General features: G+C 35.7%; 1 protein-coding gene across 2 annotated transcripts in view; it reads left to right on the forward strand.

The window, feature by feature from the left end:
• LOC121320806 (unconventional myosin-XVI-like) overlaps positions 1-22753 on the forward strand; it is a 127316-nt gene that overhangs the window by 70072 nt on the left and 34491 nt on the right. For both annotated transcript variants that reach the window (XM_041259454.1, XM_041259455.1), the window contains exons 21-27: positions 1936-2088; positions 3221-3421; positions 7189-7264; positions 12980-13155; positions 13806-13886; positions 15395-15600; positions 20722-20824. In XM_041259454.1, coding sequence (XP_041115388.1) covers positions 1936-2088; positions 3221-3421; positions 7189-7264; positions 12980-13155; positions 13806-13886; positions 15395-15600; positions 20722-20824 — 996 coding nt within the window. The remainder of the gene's footprint in view (positions 1-1935; positions 2089-3220; positions 3422-7188; positions 7265-12979; positions 13156-13805; positions 13887-15394; positions 15601-20721; positions 20825-22753) is intronic.

The following is a 22753-nucleotide window of genomic DNA, read 5'->3' on the forward strand; positions in this document are numbered from 1 at the left end:
CACAATAAAGTGAAAAAGCAAAAAATAGCTTATAATCAAGCGGTCTACAAAAAAACACACTCAAGCAAATACATCTTAAAGATTTAACCTTTAAAATAGTCTGGATTTACTGCTATCACTATGAAATGAATTTCCTTAGCCCTTGCTTTTAGGCACTTTTTAGAATCAGAATTCTGATATCTCAGAGCACATCTGTAAAAATGGGGGATCTGTGGGTCTTGGAGATATGAACCTACTGTAAAAGGGCCTTATTATAAAATAACAAAATATAAAAAAGCCACAGGCATAGACCATTCTGAACACAATATTATCTAAGTGCTCATTCCAATGTAATCCACTACCTTAAGGCAGGATAGTAATAATTATTATGGAAATAGTTTGCTTCTAAAGTCTCCAAGGCAAATAATTAATAAAGAGTACAGTATATTGCTTATTAATGACTAGAAGTTCAGTTTTCTAATATAACTGAACAGAAAATATTCACCATAAAACATATTTAAAAAAAACAAACAGGAAAAAAAACTTTTTCAAAATAAATATTTCCTCGATATTAGGGATGTGCCAATACTATTTTTTAAATAATTGCCAGCAGTTGTCGGCAGGTATTAAAAATATTAAACATACCTGTTTATTGACACCTTGCCCAGGACTACAATCCCACAATTCACTGCAATTCAGAGAAAATTAAGGGGAAAAAAAAACTTTAAAAAAATGATGTCATATCAAAACTGCAAAAGAAAGGCAAGAAAAAATAACCGCTTATATAATAGAAACACGTTTTAGTTAGTTTGATCATGGCAGGTTTTTTTTATTAAATAACACTCTCAGATTGTTTTTAACTGATACTGAATCATTTTGTAAACAAGGGCAGCAGAGGGACTGCATTGTTTTGTGTTGAATAATTAACATGTTTTATTCCATTTAATTAATACCTTAACAATTTCAAATTTCAGCACACCGCTACTGCTGTCTTATTGTGTATCACAACATTAAAAACTTCAAAGCTAATGTGTACTGAAGGCTTTTAAACTGATTTTAAAGAATGTTCCTCCTACGATAGGTTGGTTATATATGGCCAGTCTCATATGTGGGTTTTTAAATGTCTGTATGATGCTATTTTGGGGATGAAATAAATATCCCATAAAGATCTCATTGGACTTCATGATCAAAGAAGTAGCATATGAGATTATTCAACCCCCTCTTACTTGAAACACCATGGGTTCATTTAATATTTATAAAGCTGGAACAGCTGTTCACTTAATAGTATACAAAGTGGGAACAGACTCTTGGTAAACAACTACCACAGTATGATGTTAATAAAAAAAAAAAAACATCTTACAGTCCATATCTCAATCTTTTCTAGCCATTTTGATTGGGAATGTGAGACATACTTAATAAATTATCTTGTCACTACACAAAATACATCGATCCTGAACAAAAATACTTGGGTTGATGAAATGTTATAATTTAGGCCAACAGCTCACTGAATTCCATAAGCAATTAGTATTTCCAAGAAGTAACACAGGGGAAACTACTGAATGAAAAAAGTAAAGTATACTCATTTCCTTATATTTCTTTACCTCAAAATCTATGGTGACAAAAATATCAATTTGATTAATTACTGTTGTTGTTGTTGGTCTTGTCATTTAAAACGGTTTGTCACTATAAATAAAATATAAGTGGTACCATAATTAAAATGTAATTCCAGCCAGTGTCTTGCTTAATAGTTAAAAAAAAAAATTGGGGGGAGATTATTTCTGTTGGGCATCCATGGATATACAAGCCAATCAAAATATTAATATTGTATATTTCTAAATACGTTCTATATCTATCAATTCTGCTGTTTTTATTTTGCTGTTAAATCCACAAACTAAAAGGCTATTTTGTTTTTAAGGGACTGCACTAAAGAGCTTTCATTTGTTTTGTTTTTTTCAGTTATGTATCAACATGACTAATGAGAAGATTCACCAGTACATTATGGAGGTACTCTTTCAGCAGGAGCAAGCAGAGTGCGTGCAGGAGGGAGTCGCTATGGAAACGTTACATTCTCCTGGCAACCAGTCTGCTGTCTTGGATTTTTTCTTTCAGGTACTCATTAAACTGTCTGCTTAGTGGATGCTAGAAAAATCTCTTTGGTGTGACAGACAATACTAAAAATACGATTTGTTATAGTCTTTGAGCACTGGGCTGAGATCAGAGTTACACAACACATGCTTAGTTAAGCTGTCAGTGTGCCTGATAGATTTCATAATAAAGTAGTTCTAGTGTAAACAATGCAGTGGCAGTACTAAAATATAACTGCAGTTGGTTTTAGTACTATTCAAAAGGTTAAACACATTCAGAGTACCGGTAGGTGAAATACTGTCCTGTCACAAATTTTCATACCGACTTTCTTCATTTAACCTTCATCAATAAAAGATCTGAATTAGGTCTCTGAGTGTTGGATTAAAATATTCTCAGCATCTTGTGCTAAAGAACGTCCATATGCAGCTTTATCACAACTGGATACACAATTCTCAAGAAAAGTGCAAATATGAGTATAATTTAAAAAAAAAAAAAAAAAAAAAAAAACACATGGTGCCGTTTCTGCAGCTTTAAATTACATCATACTTTGTTATATCTAGCACAACTCGGTGACCCCTTTAGGAGAGCATCACTATAATTATTATTATTATTATTAACAAATAGTAATTTAGCAGACGCTTTTATCCAAAGCAACTTACAGAGACTAGGAGGTAAACTATGCATCACAACTGCTGCTGCAGAGTCACTTACAATAGGACCTCGATTTTACATCTGCAATCTCCAATTTTGGTTGTTTTTATTCAATTTGGTAAGATTGAAATGAAAGCAGAAAGTGGTTATATAATTTATACCAAGGTGCAGCTTCACGCTTTAAAAAAGATATGTTAAAGAAGTGTGTCTCCTGACAGTACGGCAAATAGACCCATATGCACGGCAAAGCAGTAACTCAGTCTTATTCGTTTGCAGCTGTTCACATTGTGTAAAGAATATTCTGGTACTGCTCCTCTGTCATTATTCTTTACTGTCTGAAACCATATTATACCATAACATATCACAACTGGGACAAAAATATATCTGAGATTTAGTTTTTAGGTTTGATACACATACCAGATTATTATTATAATTAATGTAAAGAAGACAGCATTTCTTGCTAGATAAAATCAATATCTGTAATGTAGCAGCCTTTTCCTTTCAGAAACCCCACGGCCTGCTATCAGTGCTGGATGAGGAGAGCCAGGCACTTCGACCTGCAGAACAAAACCTGTATAAGAAGCTCCAGTCTCAGCTGGAAACGTCAAACGTGAATGCTGTGTACATGTCTACAAAGGATGGAAATGGCAACCCTGCGCCAAAGGACCAAGGCCCCTCTTTCACCGTCATGCATTATGCAGGAAGGGTAAGTTGACAGAAATTAGTAATTAGTCCAATATGGTCAATTAACAGAAAAGAGGCTTCGCTGTTGAAGTGGATCATATGAGTTGATTAAATTAAAGAAAATCTTCCCCATTGTGTGTATTTCATTGTACCCCATGGCCTTGGTGAAATTGTTGACAGGATGAGTCTTTTTGAAGACACAGTATAAAATCCATGAATACATCTTGATATTATAGACATGTTTCAGCTAAGAGAGAGAGAGGTGTGTGAAGGAGGTTAGGCAATAATTATCAGAAAACAAATGCTGAAGATTCAAAATATACATCAATCATTTAGCACAGAGAAAGATGGTGTAAATCAAAGCTAGCCCTACTAGAGAAAATATTAAATTAAAAGAAGGCCTTCAGGGAAGAGTTTTCTGAACAGCAGACAAAGGCATCGCAGGGTTAAAACTGAATAATTATAATCCATAATGGACACAAATCAGATCAAACAGAATTGAACATTTTAAGCTTCAAAGAAGGAATTGAAGAATTAACATGTCTTTATGTTTTTGGGCTGTAAGTTACTGGTAATGGGAAACATCTGGCTTAAAATTAGAGAGAATGTGTGTGTGTGAGAGAGAGAGAGAGAGAGAGAGAGAGAGAGAGAGAGAGAGAGAGAGAGAGAGAGAGAGAGAGTTCATCTCATTATTATGTAAATGTGTATGAAGCATGCTCCTGTGTTAAATAGCAGTACAATGGCGAGGGAGTTTTAAGTGGCAATTCTATTTAGGTTTACAACACCCGATATAAATGACATTACCTCCTTTGGACTTGTAAGATTTTTGCATGCCAGCAACACCCTTAAAGTAATCACTATTAATGCTCTTTAATGGAATAGGTCAGTTTCTAACGAGTCTTCAAACAGCCCTTCGGATGTATATACACATTTCATTACTACAGCAGGAGTAAGGGATCTACCAAAACAAAGGGTCTCATTTTAACGTTACATTGTAATAACTTGATAAATGGAAAATATTCTCCCTGCAAAGAGGCATGAGTATAACATAGAGGTCAGAACCCACCCCGAGTAACGGACACTGGCCCCAGCTGGGAACTGTATGTAATCAAAATCATGGAAGATGAACAGAACTTGTAAAGATTGCTGGGGTTTTACCTACCAGATACTCACCTGTATATTATATACAGTGTATCTGTCCTCCAGGCCAAAAGACAGCCTTGTTTGTCCGAGCAGATGCGATTATATATTTCACGCTGTCACTTTTGTGAAATACTTGAGAGATATAGCTGGCAAAAAAAAAATAGCATCATAGAATGGCCAAAGGGGAAACAACATGCTTCTGTATTAGTATTTGTATTCTTTTGAAAACATTTTAAAGATAATATTAGAATGGCTTTCCATTTAATGAATATTTGATTTATGTATGTACAGTACACAGTATTTAGTGGTTCAGTGTAAGGAAAGAAAAGGGACCCGGCCTTTTGTGTCTAATGAACATTCAGGTCAGGCTTGATTCCATTTATGGTTGTCCTCCCTCCGTTTCAAATATTCCCTTGGGAAAAGGAAGGATCTCAACATATGGTAAAGTGCTCATTAGACACTTCCAAGCTAGCGTTGGACTGCTCGACCCCGAGCCTTTTAATAAAAGCAAGAGCAGCGGGAGGGTCAGGGATCTAAGACATTGCTAAAAGATTGATAGACATAAGCACTCAGTTGTCCCTTCCCTTTTCAGTCTGTTTCCTGTACTCACGTATTCACTACTTTCTAACATGTTTACGGCTAAAGCAATGATATCAACTGAAAAGTTTAGATAAGTTTGACTTAAATGAGTTGTAAGCAAAGCTATAATATTCATGTTCTTACTTGTGTCAACAGCTTTATCACTGTTACTGCTTCCATTATGATGCAAAAATATTTACTTATGCTTCCTGGTAGTTAATAACTTCTTGCTGTTCGCGTGGAGTGTAATTGACCTGCAGCACCATATGTGATCAGGTACCGGAAAACAGAAGCAGCTTTTAATCTGTCAAGGAATCAAGGAACAAATAGATTGTTAACACAAAAACACATTAGTATGTATGTATGGATGTATACAGTGCCTATAGTAAGTATTCACCCCCCTTGGAAGTTTTCAGTTTGCTGTGTTATAACCTGAAATCTTGATGTATTTAAATGGGATTTTTTTTTTTTCCTTTTGATTTACACAACCTACTCAACACTTTGAAGAGGGAAGAGAATTTTTATTGTGAAACCACAGTTAATGAAAAAAAATATGAAATGTCTTGGTTAGATAAGTATCTGGATCATGCAATATTCGCCCATTCTTCTTGGCAAAATTGTTCAAGCTCTGTCAAGTTGGATGGAGATCGTTGGTGCACAGCAATCTTAAAGTGTTACCACAGATTCTCAGTCAGATTCAAGTCCAGGCTTTGACTGGGCCATTCACTTTCTTGTTTTTAAGCCACTCCAGTGTCGCTTTGGCTGTGTGCTTGGGGTCATTGGTCTCCATCCCAGTCTTAGGTCTTTTGTAGACTGAAGCAGGTTTTCTGCAATGTTTTGCCTGTATTTAGCTCCATCCATTTTGCCCTCTACTGTGACAAGCTTCCTAGTCCCTGCCGATGAAAAGCGTCCCCATAACATCACCTGGGTGGTGTGCTGTGTTGGGTTTGCGCCAGACATAACAAATTTTTGCATTTAGGCCAGTTTCTGTTTCATCAGACCACAGAATCTTTTGCCACATCTTTTCAGACTCTCCCTCATCCCTTTTTGCAAATTCCAAGTGGGATTATATATTGGCTTTTTTTCAGAAATAGCTTCCTTTTTGCCACTGTTCTATACAGGCCAGATTTATGGAGTATCTCAGCTATTATTGACACATGGACAGTTTCTCCCATCTCAGCCATGGAACACTGTAGGTCTTTCAAAGTTATCATCTGGGTGGCTTCTCTGACTAATGCCCTTCTTTCCCAGCTGCTCAGTTTGGGAGGAAGGCCTGCTCTAAGAAGATTCTGGGTGGTGCCGTATACCTTCCACTTCTTAATGATCGACTTTACTGTGCTCCAAGGGCTATTCAATGACTTTGAAATCTTTGTGTACCCCTTTCCTGATCTGTGCCTTTCCACAACTGTATCCCAGAGTTGTTTTGAAAGCTCCTTAGTCTTCACGGTAGTATTTTTGCTTTGAATGCACCCCAACTGGTAGTTCTGAAATCATGTGAACCACTTTTATTGCACACATTGTATGTATGTATGTATGTATGTAACTATGTATAGTATCCTAATGTAAAGTAATCAAAAGGTTAAAGGTTTATTATTTGAATCTGGTCTTCGGGTGTCAAATGTGTATAAAAGATGTGAGCACTTGATGAATGCACTGCCAGCACTGCGATATTATAGCTTGGGATTAAATGGTACCTAGCCCAAAGTGGGAAAAACACATTTAATTTGAATGGCTTTACAGCTGTCATGCAGACATCCAAGCAATCATAGTCAACTCCCTAGTGGCTCAAACAATTCTTTAAAAAATGTGTTTAAAACCTATTACATGAAAAGAGTAGACAAAAAAAAGCACTGCACAACAAACACTAATGCAAAAATGTTACATCTGAACAAAAAAACAATTCTATTCATCTGCTATTTTATTATTGAGCATTTTGAACTGCTTGATTGATACTATATCTTTTTCTCGTGAAAACCATGTTGCAAAAAAAAGAATTACAAACATGAAATGGATTCTTTGCCATTACAAAACCTAATGGACTGCTTTCTTGATCATTCTTATTTACAGATTACTTACAACCTCACAGGAGCACTTGAAAAGAATAAGGATTTACTACCACAAAATCTCCTTTTTGTGATGAAAAGTAAGTGAGTTGCTTTGCCTAGACCTGCATCTGTTGTGTATCCTTGTACTGACAACATGGAATTGTACTTTGGAATCTGTATTAAAAAAAAAATACTTTAAGGGAGGCAGTGTGGTCCAGTAGTTAAAGTCCAGGGGCTTGTAATGAGAAGGTCACCAGTTCAAATCCCACCTCTGCCACTGACTGCCTCACTGTGTGACCCTGAGCAAGTCACTTAACCTCCTTGTGCACCATCATGTGCATGAGATGTTAAATCAATGTCCTATTGTAAGTCACTCTGCATATAGTTCACAACCTACCTCTGTAAAAGCACTTTGATGGTGGCGCTATATAAAAATAAAGATATTATTATACTATAGATGGATGTTTTTTGTAAACTTTAAAGAGAACCTTTAAAAAAAGTTATCCTCATAATTTATGGTAGACACAGAAAGCTGTAGTAAAGCCATGTTAAAGCTTAAGTTGATATGTGTGGCAAGGATGGCGTGTGTGGTGACGTCAGGCCAGGAAATGAAACCACACAACAGCAGACTTGGGTATGAAATGCGCTGATGTGCCAGTTTATTGTAAAATAAAAGCTTTAAACAAAACAGAACAAACACTGAAAATAAACGGCACAATGGCCAAACAGACAGTAGACGAAATAAACAAGTATCTTGCTGGTCCTCCAACACGTGTAGCAATTGTTTGTATCTTATTTAATTTCTCCTCCTCTCTCTCTCTCTCTCTCTCTCTCTCTCTCTCTCTCTCTCTCTCTCTCTCTCTCTCTCTCTCTCTCTCTCTCTCTCTCTCCCATTCTCCACTCACGACCACCCCACCCCGAGGGAGTGAAACACTGCATCTTTTATGCAGCTGTACCGAGACTCGATTGCTAATCAATCATTCAATTGGAATCTTGGTACATCTGCACGTGAACTAATTGTGCTCCCCGTGCTTTTATACTAATGCCCACTTTCTTCTGCACGTGGAGTGGTTGTGCAATCCCTGTGCTTAAATACAATTACACATTTTAACAACACTTGTGCTACATAGATCCACATTATATCCTGTGCACCAATACATATACACAAGCATTAACACGCCACATAGAACATAAAACACAAAAATACGTACAGGGACAGGGCACCACGCCACAGTGTGGTAAATCATTGTTTTAAAAAAAAAAAACATGATTGACCATAAATTAAAAGTATAGGTTTTTTTGCACATGTCTTATAAGTTTTGTTGCGGTTGGCTTTCAACTGTACTCAGATTGAAATAAAGCTGTGACCATAACTAACTCAGTTGCCTAATATTGTACACAAACTTCATATTAATAACATTCTCGAGGTAACAAACTTATTGAAAACAGGGAATGTTTCTTCTTTTGACTCTTCTGGTGAGGTGTTCATTATCCTGTTTGCATCTTGTGCTTTGAATCAGAAATTGCCAAGTCCTGTTTGTTACGCCTTTTGAGATGTATTGTGCTGTTGATAATTGCCAAAACTGTATGTTAAACAGTTCTGTCATCAAATAGAACTTGAACAGTTTCAATGTCCACATTCTTCAAAATATTTAAATTAAAACCCTTAAAGCCACCATGGCAAAATATATACACCCAAAATAAAATATACCAAACATGCCAGTTACCATTAGTCATTGTACAATATAGTAGAGGTTCTGTCTGTTAAAATAATGAATGCCATTGTCAAGGTGAGAGAATGCTGTACTTCTCAAAGTCACTGCAGTGTTTCTGAGGTTGACACTTAACAGTGTCTTTCACTCAGCATGGGGATCTCCAATCTCACACACAAACTGTAATTCTGAGCAAACACAGATCTTGTTTTTGTAATGAATAATGAGGTAAAAAAATACACTTAAAGGAATATTCTGGTTGTATGTATAAAACTAACCAACTAATAAAATAGGGCATGGTATATTTCAAAGCTTTTTATTTTATTTTGTTTTTATACATGTAGAGATATACGATATAGAATCGCCAGACTATAACAAAAAAACTATGTTTAACTGTTTTAAAATAGACATCACCAGAAAGGTCATTTTAAGGAATTATTTTAAGCAAGACAATTAAATGCAAGTAAACATATTACCAAGGGATGGTTATGCAAGGTCTACAGGTCCCAACATGTTTATTATGAAATATATTTTGTTAAAATAAATTGCTTGCATTTCAGATTTAAATACTGATCTGCCTTTGTGCATTATACAATCCACACAGGCAGATATAGAAACAAACCCCAGGACAGGTATTATAGCCATCCCACTCCAGATTTTTGTTTCCCTTCTTGTGCAGGACTGTGCCAGGTATACTGCACTTCTTCTGATCCTCTTCCATACTGTTCAGCAACATTCTGTCCCCAAGATGAATTGTTGTTTGTCATGCATTTAATAAAAAAAAATAGTTTTAATACTTAAATACTTACAGAAGTAGTAAAAACGAAACAAGAAGTATTAATAAATCTCAAGTGTTTTAACATTATTTTCAAATAAATTGTAATAGTTTTCAGCTGTTGGATGATGCTTGATGAAAAATAAAACATAAAGATATTTTTTAATGGCCACTGTCCAACATTTTAATAATTTTCATAGTTTAATAATTGAATATCAATTCACAGTTGTTTTGAAAATTAGAGCCAGCTGTCATTTCTCAAGATTGGCAGTGCATCAGTCTCACGCAAAAGCAAAATAGAGATTCTGCTTGTTAACTGCAACTTGTGTCTAAAACAATAAACCCCCTTAAAGGAAAATTGTCTTTGTCTACAATGTCTTTTGGGACCCAGAATGGAACACTCTTGTTCTAGAATTGTGATGTCATCATTGTGTCATCGTACTACATTTTGGCAATGCATGTTCCAATCTTGAAACGCCTGGAGGGATAAGCCAGTGCCTGTTTAGCTTAATTTAAATTGTACCTTTGTCCCTTGAATTCAACACATTTTGATCAAATATGAAGAATCATCATTTTCGGAGACAGAAATTCACTTCATTATCTCCTGTAATCCCATTACAGGTCTCATTTTGAGAAAATCATATTGGTATTGCACAACCTCAGAGCAAATAACATTATGGCCAATGAAACTCTAACTCTAGCACAGCAGTACTACAAATCTTCACAATAGCCTTCTCTGAATAATCTCAAAACAAGTTCAGTTGTTTATGCTGCACTTATTTTATTTTTATAAATTACACTATGTAACACAATTTTTGTTCCTGGGTAGTAAGTGTTATTTTCTAATTGCTTATGCCTCAAAAGTATAGAAAATGGCTATGATTCCCCACAAACTTGGCTTTTGTGACCAGGACAGTGATATTTTGAAATTTACCTATTTCCAATGAGAAAACGGGCGAATTTGTGTCTTTTCGTTCACATAAAGTCAGAAAAAAACAACATATGAATCCAAATTAACATGTATTTATACTAAAGTAATACAAAAATGACTACAAAAGATTTAGAAGTGAGTAGTTTTTCGAGATTTACGATTATACTGTAAATCACTTTCACGAATCAGCCCCCAAATGTAGTCTCCCATCATGTTCTCGTTATACTGTCCTTGGTAGTGGCGTTCAAAGTCCAGGATATCCTGGTGGAAGCGCTCGCCTTGCTCCTCCAAGTACACTCCCATGTTCTCCTTGAATTTATCAAGATGAGCATCAAGGATATGGACTTTGAGGGACATCCTACAGCCCATTGTGCCGTAGTTCTTCACCAGAGTCTCAACCAGCTCCACATAGTTTTCGGCCTTGTGATTGCCCAGGAAGCCCCAAACCACTGCGACAAAGCTGTTCCAAGCCACTTTCTCCTTACTAGTGAGCTTTTTGGGGAATTCATTGCACTCCAGGATCTTCTTTATCTGTGGTCTGATGAAGACACCGGCTTTGACCTTTGCCTCAGACAGCTTAGGGAAGAAGTCTTGAAGGTACTTGAAGGCTGCCATCTCCTTATCTAGAGCTCTGACAAATTGTTTCATAAGGCCCAATTTGATGTGCAGTGGTGGCATCAGCACCTTCCAGGGGTCCACCAGTGGCTCCCACTTGACGTTGTTCCTCCCCACATAGAAATCGGTCCGCTGTGGCCAGTCCCACCTGTGGACGTGCGCCTTGGTGTCCCTGCTGTCCCAAAGGCAAAGATAGCAGGGAAACTTGGTAAAACCACCTTGGAGACCCATCAGGAAAGCCACCATTGCAGCCTCTTGATGCCATCTCAGAAAAATGCAGATATGTATCCATTTAGGCAGCTGGAACTAAACTGAACTGGTGGGCTTAAGGCCCCTGTATTTATAGTACTATTTATATTACTGGAAAGTTCTAGAAAGTTTTAGAAGTTACTCCAAGTTTACTCAGCACTGAATCTATCTGGAATGTTCTGGAAAATAGGCAAATTTCAAAATATCACTGTCCTGATCACAAAAGCAAAGTCTGTGGGGAATGATAGCCATTTTCTATACTTTTGAGGCATAAGCAATTAGGAAATAACACTTACTATCTAGGAAACCAAAAATAAATAAATAAAAAAAATTGTTACACAGTGTTATAAATATAGTATAATGTCTAGATATATACTCCTCCACTCCTCCACTGATAACATCTGAGCAGCAAGCCAGACTGCAGCTCAATCAACAAAGCCTTGCAGTCCTTGAGAGCTTTAAATCCTTCTTTTGAAAGTATTTTAATAGAAATAAATTTCTATTGTAATAATTATAGTAGTTATATACATCCTTTGAAAATCTATTGATTTGAAGTAAAAAAAAAAAAAATCATATATCTTGTACTAGACACATTTTATTTTACTTTGAATGAAGTTCATATTACAGTTATGCTACTCTGATGGGTAGCCACAAAGCCATGAAGCACATATTAATATAACTAAGTTAAAAATACCTAAACTTCAGTTGAGTTAGTATCACAGTAGTCTATTAGCACAGCTTTAGCACCGCACATAAACACATATTTTTTATGCTATGAGAAATATTAATGGAAACATTTAACAAATAATTAGATTTAACCATCCTTGCGATACAAATAAATAAATACAGAGGTGACAATTAGAATGCTCCAATTAAATGTCCATGATTTGGGTACAGTTGAAATGTTTCTGTAATATCATTTGAAAATCTTCTAAACGCCCTTCGTAATACAATACACGTTTAATAATGGTACGCTTCTTAAAGTGTGTGAAATCAAAAATGTTAGCACAAACATTGCTTAATTACCATGAAATGACATCAAATTGCACTTTGAAGTTCATTGTAAACCCATATCAAAATAAAAAAGGACAAGGTCAAGTGAATTTTTTTAGATGCTAAATTTTAAAGAAAAAGTTATCATATTGAACATATAGGACAATATCATATGATTTTAACAATAAGTAATGTTAATGATTAACTGATCATTAAATCGTCCAAAACTATAAACATAGGTTAAAACACTAAAGTTTATTCTAAACGTTCCATAGTGTTCTGTAACAGTCTAATAAGAAGTGTTAACAAAAATGCAACTACAAGTTCAGAGCTTGAAAACAGCACACAGCTCAATGCAGTGACTGGTGGTTAATTCACAAGGAGACACTTATCCCAGCAGCAGTTACTGTGCAGGGAAGCAATGTTTGTTTCTCAATGGTTTCATTGTTGCAAGAAGAACATTTTTCATTTACAGTGACCAAACGTTAAACATTTGGAATGATTTGTTTATCTTTGTAATTTCCACTGTACCCCACAGCCAGTGAAAACGTAGTCATCCATCAAATGTTCCAGTCAAAGCTGACACAAACTGGTTCCCTTGTTCCTCCCTACCATCGCCTTAAACTCAGAGGACCCAAAGCCGCTCTGCTTAGTCAGAAAATGACATCAGCTGCAGCACCCAAAGAACCAAAGAAATACCTGGACCTCAGTAAGGTACTGTTTCTCATGAATGAACTGTGTCTTGAGAAATGCTACTGTATTGCTTAAACATTACATGCAGAGGTAACACAGTATATCAGAAACTAAAAGCACTGTTTCGCTCATATGAAATCAGTTTTTTTTTTTTAAATGTACTGTATTTTCACTGCAATCAAATAGCATGCTGACTGCAACTCCTTCCATACCTCATGTTGCCATGACAACATTGTCTCGAAGGTGAGACAATCACTGCAAGAGTGGCTAGATTATTAGATTGTAGTCTTGTTCTTGACCAGGAGAAGTAGAGTGGATAATGCCATCCTATTAAATAATGAATCATCATGGTTAATAACACATGCAAGACCCTGATATCTTAAGTCAAAGTAGGCCAAAAAAAGGCCCATTCAATATCGTTTTTTTTCAAAAGCACAGCGATGGTGGACTTTATGTTGAGGGAAAGGTTCTTAACAGTTTAGTAATGATATACTACATGTCGTTATTTACAGGACATTATGGTTGCTAAAAAAAGAGCATTAAGAAGAATGTCTTTTTTATAATGATGTGTTTCTTTTATATATAATGGATACCAAGTTCCTTGATATCTGAAATGTAAAAAATAAATATGTGCTTGGTTCTCAGAAAACAATCCTGTCTATTTTTTGTAGCTGCTGAAAAAGAAAGGAGCAACTTCATTTCTTCAGCGGCTAGAGCGTTGTGGTCCAGTTACCGTGGCTGTACAGCTCAGGGTGAGTTTGACCTGCAATTTTTTTTTCACTCTAAATAATCTGTGAGACAAAGCAAACTGACTCCTGCTAATCAGATTCCTCAGGATAAAGGGAAATTGCTTATTATATAGTTTTACAGACCTCAGTTAGCAATATACTGACTACATAGTGTCACTGTACCTTAGGTAAGATAGTCCGAGATCAGTACTAATCAGAGTGAAACCAGCAATATATGCTACTAGTACAACATCTTTAGAATGTGTCCAATCTTAATGTAAATAGATTGCACGCTTAGAGAGTGTTGGATGATGTTAGCTCTAGCACCACCACAATGATTGTGATTAAAACATGCAAATCACAATTATGAATAATTTAGGACCTGGTTTCAGAGTCCCCAATTAGCACTAACCTTGAATTAAGGTATTATTAGGTAGTCCAAGACTGATGCTTCTCATGGTCTGTGAAACTAGTTGTATATTAAAGATAGTTTTTCCAGAAAATATAATATCAAAATATAAATAACATTGCCAAATTAAAAAGGGAATAACAAGCAAACGCTGCAATAATCTCTATTCAATTAAAAATAAATCAGAAAAAAAGAATCCTCCCAAATTGTTAGGCTTTCTGTTGAGCGGCTGGTTTCACATACCCCAGTTAGCAATGGTCTTGGACTAGGTTAAAATAACACTAGTTAGTCCAATATTAATGATACTCAAGGTTTGTGAAACCAGACAAAATTCTTATTTGTAGTGCTAATTAATACTCAACATATTGCAAATGATATTTAAAAAATGCATAAATAGTGTCCAGTTATTGCTTTTACAATAATTTGTAACAAAAATGATCTATACTTTTTCATAGTAAAGTAATGGCTTCAGCTTAGTTCTTTCTCATATATATCTAAGGTGTATATTCTTATAAATGTAATATAATAAAGGATGCTACACACCAGACGCTATGCGATAAGCAAAACTGCAGTGATGCGACAAAATGAATAGAATCTATACTTTTGATAAGTATCTTTCACACCAGAGGCGGCACAACTGGCAACTTGAATCCTATTTTTTGAGATTTGTCCTGCCACAACTAGGGAATTGACCAATCAGAGAACAGCTTCAATGCACATGGTCCAGCAGGGTGAAGCAGTATGCAAAATGACAGAGGAAAAAATAATACTTGCTGTGGAAAAATGCCCAGAGTTTTATGACAAAGACTATCGCAATTATAAAGATACAAATTTGAAAGGTAATATATGGGAGTTCATGTCAAAGGCACTTGATAAACCGGGTGTGTACGATTTATTTGCATATATGCTGAAATACTGTCACACTGTCTTTTATTGATCTGGCAGTTTTGAAATCTCCACAGTGTCGCTTCTAGTGTGTGTGGTCATGTCACTGCGAAAGTGTCTCGTCACCAAATGATAAATCGCATCGTGTCTGCTTTGTGGCAGCCTTTATTGTGAAAATTGAAACTTTGTTTCACAGCAACACAGAGCTAGTAACCTTGTTACCTGTTTTTATTTTTAGAACTCAATTGCTGATATTACTGGTAAGCTGCAGAACTGCACTCCACATTTTGTACAGTGCATTAAACCCAACAACTGTAAGCAGCCAGATTCTTTTGACAATTTCTATGTATCCACTCAACTGCAATACATTGGCGTACTGGAGATGGTAAAGATGATTCGCTATGGATACCCGGTGAGACTGTCCTTTTCAGGTTTCTTGGCAAGGTAAGTTTAACAACAGAAAAAGAAAAAAAAAAGATGGTTAGATTTATTGAATGTTTTCTGTGAGACACAGAACAATTATGTTATCCACTACTTTCCTGTCAGGTCATCTTAACTTAAGACTCAAAAGCACAGTGGAGGCCTCATTGACAGTGCCTCTGTTTTTCTCATTTTGTTCCCGGGAAGATTGCCTTGTGCACTGAACTTCACAGTATTAGTTACTTGCTGCAGCACATTCTGGTAAATGCAGCAAACATTTTGTCACTGTAATATGGGGTGCCATGTGTAAAAAAAAAAAGTTTTAATATTTTAACATGTCTTTTTTTCCAGATTTAACTTAAATCTTGCATTTTTTCCACAGAATTATAATTGTTGTGAAAATATATATATTTTTTTAAATGTGTACATTCAGTTATAATTTATAAATCTAGTTACAAGATTTAACAGTGAGCTAAATATTAAATCTCTTTTGATTGGCCCTTGTAATGCTAAATCAGGGAAAATTGACATTTCAGCATTAAGAGCCAATCAAATTGTGCGAAAGCACAAAGCGGGCGGAGCTATTTGCATACAAACTCCAGATTTAGCTGGCCAGTTAAATATTTAGCTACATGTTAAATCTTGTTAAGAGATTTAAGATTTAGTTAAATATTTAACTCAATGTTAAATCTTGTAACTAGATTTATAAATTATATCTGAATGTACACATTTAAAAAAATATTTATTTTCACAACATTTATAATTCTGGGGAAAAAATGCAAGATTTAAGTTAAATCTGGAAAAAAAGACACTTGGCACATGGCACCCCATCCTGTACGCTATTGATATGTTTGAAATACTGCTGGATTTAAGAGGGCATTTTGAAGACTTTTTAAGTGTTCTACTTCTAGCTGGCTTCTGTGCTTCTGCATACAGTAGCTTAATAAGGCGACTTTCCAAACCCAAGAAAAACAATAATGAATACAAAGAAGTAATTGGGTTTCCATACCCTGAATTGAACTGAGGCTGAACGTTGCAATAACAAAATTGATGAAATAAAGAACAGATTCAAAGTTTAATATTGTTTATTTTGGTAAGCAGTAACTGAGAGTCTTTCTTAAGCAAAGTCTCCTGGGGAAAAGTGGTGTTATTTTCTGCCACCGTGCGTAAAGCAAGCTTCTTTATTTTTGTATTATTTTTGAGTTTCACAATATTGACCTCATATTATTGGGTGTTATTCGAAGTACCTTAGGGTCAGGTGAATTTACAAACCCAAAGATGTTGTTTGCCAGGAGTGGGTGCTTTACTGGTCTCCAATAAAAATGCTGCTTTACTAAAAAGATTTATTTTGCGTTACGAGAAACCATTAAAACAAGATGCAATGGTCTCTTGGCCAAGAAGGCTCACATAAAGCCTCTTTATCACAATGTTTCATCATGAAGCCTACATTCAGTCTTTTTTATGAACAGTACATTTAATAACAATAATTTAGGTAAGCAATAAATTAACAAAGAAAGTGGTCCATTCAAATGTTCACAGGGCAATGTTAAAGCACTTCTATTACTTGTCTCTTGAAGGTGTAACATTGCTTCACTGCTATGCCCCTCTCGGTGAAAAAACTGGAGTGATAGGAATGGAATTTTAAAGTGATCTCTGGCTCATAAACAACTTTGCAATATGCTGAGCTGCTCAGTGGCTCTTGTATGTCAAGTTTCATTGGGAACAGACCCAGTGTTTGTTTTTGTTGAATGCAGCCACAGAGCAAGTATAATATGGGGGGCACTGCTGTGTCTCAGATGTAGAATCTTTAAGACTAAAAGCTGTCAGCGGTTTTGAAAACCCATATATGTTAGTGTCAATCCAACCCCTTACTTCTCTGTGTCAATTAGTGAGGTAGAAACAGGCCAAGGCTAATGTTGTCTCCTGGGCTCACTAGGCAGACTGAACATGCAAAAGCAATTTGGAGTATACTTATTTTAAAAATGGGATAGTGATCCATGTTCTATATGGAGAAATAAGCTTGTGTTTTGTTACTGTTCACTGAGGTAGAATGACAGGAGTTTAAGGGGTTGTGTTTTTTCCTCGTACAATGGTACATTGAACCGTCTTTTATTAAAGTTTATGATATTATGAATTTGATGCTGTCTATCTCGCAACAAACTTGGAATTGCATCAGAATTTCTGCCCTGATAATATTTTATCTTTTTCTATTGGCAATTTGCCATCTAGTCAAAGTATGTCCTTTTTTGTGTGGTGATCAAGTATTTTGTCAGGCTGCAAAAGCCCTAGACTGTACGTGAGTTTCTGAATAAGGCAGTAATCCAAAATGATGGTTTAAGATGGCACTGGTTATTTTAGCATGTCATTAAGTTTTGTGAATATGGCCCCCTTCTGAACACTTTGTGTGGGCAAACATAAGCCAGATTGAATACAATAAACAAGCTAACCTTAAATAATGGCCAGTTCTAATGTACAGTTATCTTTGAGGTTTAAAACTGAGATGCCTTGCATTTTAATCACATTTAAGATCCAGTGGCACTCGTTGAAGGTGGGGTACCGTACCTAGTGTCCACGACACATTGTTCATAGAAAATGTGACTGAGCCTAACCAAATACATACCGTATGTTATATGTTATTTCACTGTCTAATTTTTAGAGCTGCATAAGTTGTTTTTTCAGCTGCTTAGTTAACATCCTCCATACTTATAATGATTTCCCTCAGTGTTCCCTGCTTGTAAATAATAACATATCTTTCTCCCTTTCTCGTCATTTGTAGGATTCCCTAGTTAACATTACAATAGCCTACAGCACCCCAGGCTAGGAAGGAATTGTAATGTAAATTCCTTTTCAGCGTTTTGTTTTGAATTCATGTAGATTTGCATTGCTTTTGTGTTTGTTCCCAGGAGCTGACCTATAATTTAGCACGCTATTCATCATCCTACAAGGAAATTGTGTAAGGACTGAGTTAGTTACATCAGGTGCAGACAGCAATTCCCTAGGATTAATACAACAAAATCATCTATCTTAGCCATGCTCACTGAAGGGAAATCACATATGCCTACAACCTTTTTCAGATTTTTGCATGATGATTTTACAAACATACAAAAGGTAATTCCAAAGATAAAGCTCACTGCACAGTGTTGTTTGTGCACAGTTTTTGCATATGAATGATGCAGCCAGTTCTACAATGTGACAAAGTGTTGAATGAAATAATTATGATAACAGTCACAGTTAATGACATGGCTGTAGTTAACCAGTTACCTGACACTTCTTCCAATTTCAGCACGCAATTAGTTTAGAGTAGTGGGGGGGGGGGGCAACAACAACAGAAACAAAAAACTCTATATTAAGCAAACATACTTGGGAAAACATGAACGTGTCTGTAAAACAAATAACTTAGTCATTAATAATATAACCAGAAACAAAATTAATTAAACAGAAACCCCTTTTTATGTCTTGCGGAGGAGCTTGAAGTTGTCTTAATTGGGGTGATGAAGATTTTTGTCAATCTTGCAAAATGGAGTTAATATTCTTGAGAGGCTTTGTAAGCAATGCATTGTAAAAGCTCTTACAGCTAAAGCACAAAAGTGAACACAAAATAAACATAACAAAGCAGGAGAAAGCAGACAATTAAAAAAAAAAAAAAAACTTTAAAAGTAAAATACCTAAGGCTTTAAGTAGCTGTCGTGGGAATATGATTAAATATTTAGGGTTAGATGGAATGTAAGATATTCTTTAGTTTACTGCCCACAGGAACCTAATGAAAAGAGACCTCTGTCTCACAAGGTTACCTCCTGGTAATTTTTGAGTAACCTAATTAGCACTTGGACTTGTAATATTCCCTCAGTACTTCTAAACTAAGTGGAATTTGACATCTAAATACTAATTTATCAAAATGAAATGACACAGATCTGCTATTTCAAGTCACTGGTGTTTTGGTTTTCAATAGGATTTGGCTGCTCCAATGCACACGCACTATAAAAAAGACTTCATCCATAATATTTTATGACTATACAGTGGCTGTAGTTTTCTATATGTTGTTCTATGAATGATCTTTAAGGGGGAATTGGGGGTTATTGGGAAATGGTTTGGAAAGGACCATCTGTTGGTTAAATATCTTCCTAGAGCTGGGACAAATATTTGAATACTCATACACAATGTTCATATGTATAATTTGATTTATTTTCCCCCAAGGTTTTTCTTTGACATGTTTTTACTTTTTATGCAGATACTGTAAAGAATTGAAAAAAACCTTTGTTTGTCCCAGAACTATATCTTATACATTGTTATTATGTGCTTGTCCACAAAAGCAAAACTGACCCTATGGTCTGCTGGACCTACATTTATTTGACCTTGTGCCAGACCAGGACTGGAATGTAGCACCAGCAAGAGCAGATGGTTACAATCATGCTTATCTTTCAAACACTGACATTTAACCTTCTCTTTTATTAGGGTTTGTCTGATACTCAAATGACTGCTATTTCCCCCTCTGGAGGCATAGTATAACACATTTGTTCCATGAGATACATACCATATAGAGATCAGAAAGACAGAGAAGCAACTGCTGCAATGTAACAGTCAATAACATTATGGCATTTAAAAACTCTATTTATCTGAGACGTTTAAGAAGACAGCATGTTTTCTTGTTCTTTTGACAATACTTTATTCTAATTCCCTATTTTGAATACACCATTGTTTATGTATAGATCTAGTATTCCAAACAGTTGTAACTGTTTAGAGGGTCTTAGTCCAGGAAGAAAGGGTTTTACATTATGTAAATATAATGTACATGTGAATTACAAGTAGTGCTTCACATTTCCTAATATTTGTATAAATGTACACTAACTTCTGTAAACTAAAGTCTTCTGTTTACAGTTTGGAGTTATTTAGAAACCTCTAAACAGACTGTGTGTTCAGATTCTGTTCCCCTACCCTTGATTGGAAGAATTGGATTCTGTGACCATTGTGTTTAGAAGGTCTGAGACAGAGATGCCTAAAAACCTTAAACTCTTCTTAATCCTTTCCTTTTTCAGTTTTCAGAAGGTGAATTACCAAAGTATTGGTAATGGGCAGTACAATTAATGTTTATTTTTGGTTTTAAATTTGCTTTGTTGCACCAGTAATGTCAACTTTCTTTTCATGCAGGTACAAGGATTTAGCTGACACAGTACTTGCAGACAAGAAGACACTGTCCTCGGAAGAGAGGTGTCGCCATATTCTACACTTTTGCAAGTTGCAGGGGTGGCAGGTTGGTTGGATTTTAAACATGTAAGCATAAAGAGACAATGTAAGTGCAAGTAAGGGTTTAGGGTAGGTATTGTAAAGCCAAAGTATGGGCCTGGGTGTGGAGCATTCATAATAGTGACATTATGTTGCTTTCTGGTTCTAACTGAATTAAACGTTTAACTGAAGCTTTCATGTGCCCTGTGGGTGATTAGCCAGCACAGAAGCAATTTAATAGTTTATGCACATCCCCTCTTACCCCATGAAAAAACCTAACAGTGTGTGTAAACAAAATACCTTCTGCAGTGCCAGTACTTAAAATGTTAACCAAGTATAATCCTTTATTTAGATTTAGACAGATGAATGCTCAGGCTTAGCTTGCTGTCCTGTTCATATGATTACACCGACCATAGTTCAGTCCTCTTAGGGGCTTTGGGGGCAGTGGCAAATAACAACTGAGTAATTGCTTCATGTATTAATTCAGTACTTTATACAAAAAAAAAAAAATCTTTAATGAGTCAAGAAGTTAAGGACTTGAGTGCAGACCCCTGATTTACTGTGCTTATCCCTAATAAATATATTGCTGTTTTGGGAGATTCTCAACCATTTTAAAGGGATTTGTTGAGTTGAAATCTAGTGAAATAAACAAAGTTTTACTAGTTACCCTGGAGTATAATTAGATTTTTAAGCCATGCAAGGATATCTGTTACCAGTAAAACATTATAAAAGACAAAGTTATTATTATCTGCCTAGTGCTACAAAACATTTTAAAATGCAGTAGAAAATTAAACAAGCAGAAGAATTATGAAAATGTGTATATATGTGCATATGGTTGGGTAAATACAGTTTACTAGAACAAATATAACCTGAATTTTGGGAAAGCCAAGAAGAAATGATACTGTCTCAGCCACATCTGTCAGACCACTTATGTCTCATATTACATTATTTTACTGCAGTGCACTGTGAGCTGTTTCAGATTTTAAATGTATGCCTATGTAACCTACTTTTTGTACAGTAATTTTACAGCATTTTACAGATTCGTTTTTGCTTCGGTAGATATCTTTTTCAGCAATGCATAAAATGTGTATTATGAACTCTGACTTGGCCTTAGTGAACTGTAGGCTATATTTATTCTCAGTCTTTTGCTTCAGTCTTTAATTACCTTAGAGCTGAGTTATGGATTTTTGGGTTTGAAATGTTAGGATATGGTAATCCAAGATTAATGCAAATCAGAGTCTGTGGAAACTAAAGCTATATTCACAAAACCTTATTCAAAGCCCAAAAAGATCCTGAACCCAGGGGATCTTTGGTCAGGTAAATGTTGCTCTATGAAAACATCCCTGTTTTGGGGCTAGAACTGTCCGCTGCTAATTGGTTGTGCATTCTTTGTAACATAAAGGCTATTCCTATTTTATTCCCATATGAGGAAAAAACAGTAGGTGACTTTCAACCTCCATATCCATCATATCAGCAACAAGCATTCATGAAAGAAATATGATTGTTTCATACTCGTGACAGAGTGATGTCCTTTTCTCTTATGGGAACAACATTGAGAGGAACGGTAGTTCTTGCAGCAAGTTATAGTGAAGCGCTGTGCTTTCAGGGTATTGGTGCAGCAAAAGTAAATCAGCCAAAAGCACAATTCCACATTTACTTTGTAGTTCCCAACACTCTTACATGAAATGACGAAAAAAAAGAAAATACCTGTCATATAATAAGAGAAATAAGTTGCCAAAGAAAGGTAAAAATGTCCATCTTCTCCCGAAAATTTTTTTTGCAGTTTTTTGCAGACCCCAGGCACATTTATCCACACATATGTATGTTACAGGGCATCCAATTTTAGTGACAATGAACTTGTTTTGTCAACATGGAAATATACTAGGGAACACACTTATTGTGACATGTACATCATCTGAAACATCAAACACATTGGAAATGTGAAAAAACGCCAAGT

Source organism: Polyodon spathula, chromosome 9 (genome assembly GCF_017654505.1).
Source record: "Polyodon spathula isolate WHYD16114869_AA chromosome 9, ASM1765450v1, whole genome shotgun sequence".
Taxonomy (NCBI): domain Eukaryota; kingdom Metazoa; phylum Chordata; class Actinopteri; order Acipenseriformes; family Polyodontidae; genus Polyodon; species Polyodon spathula.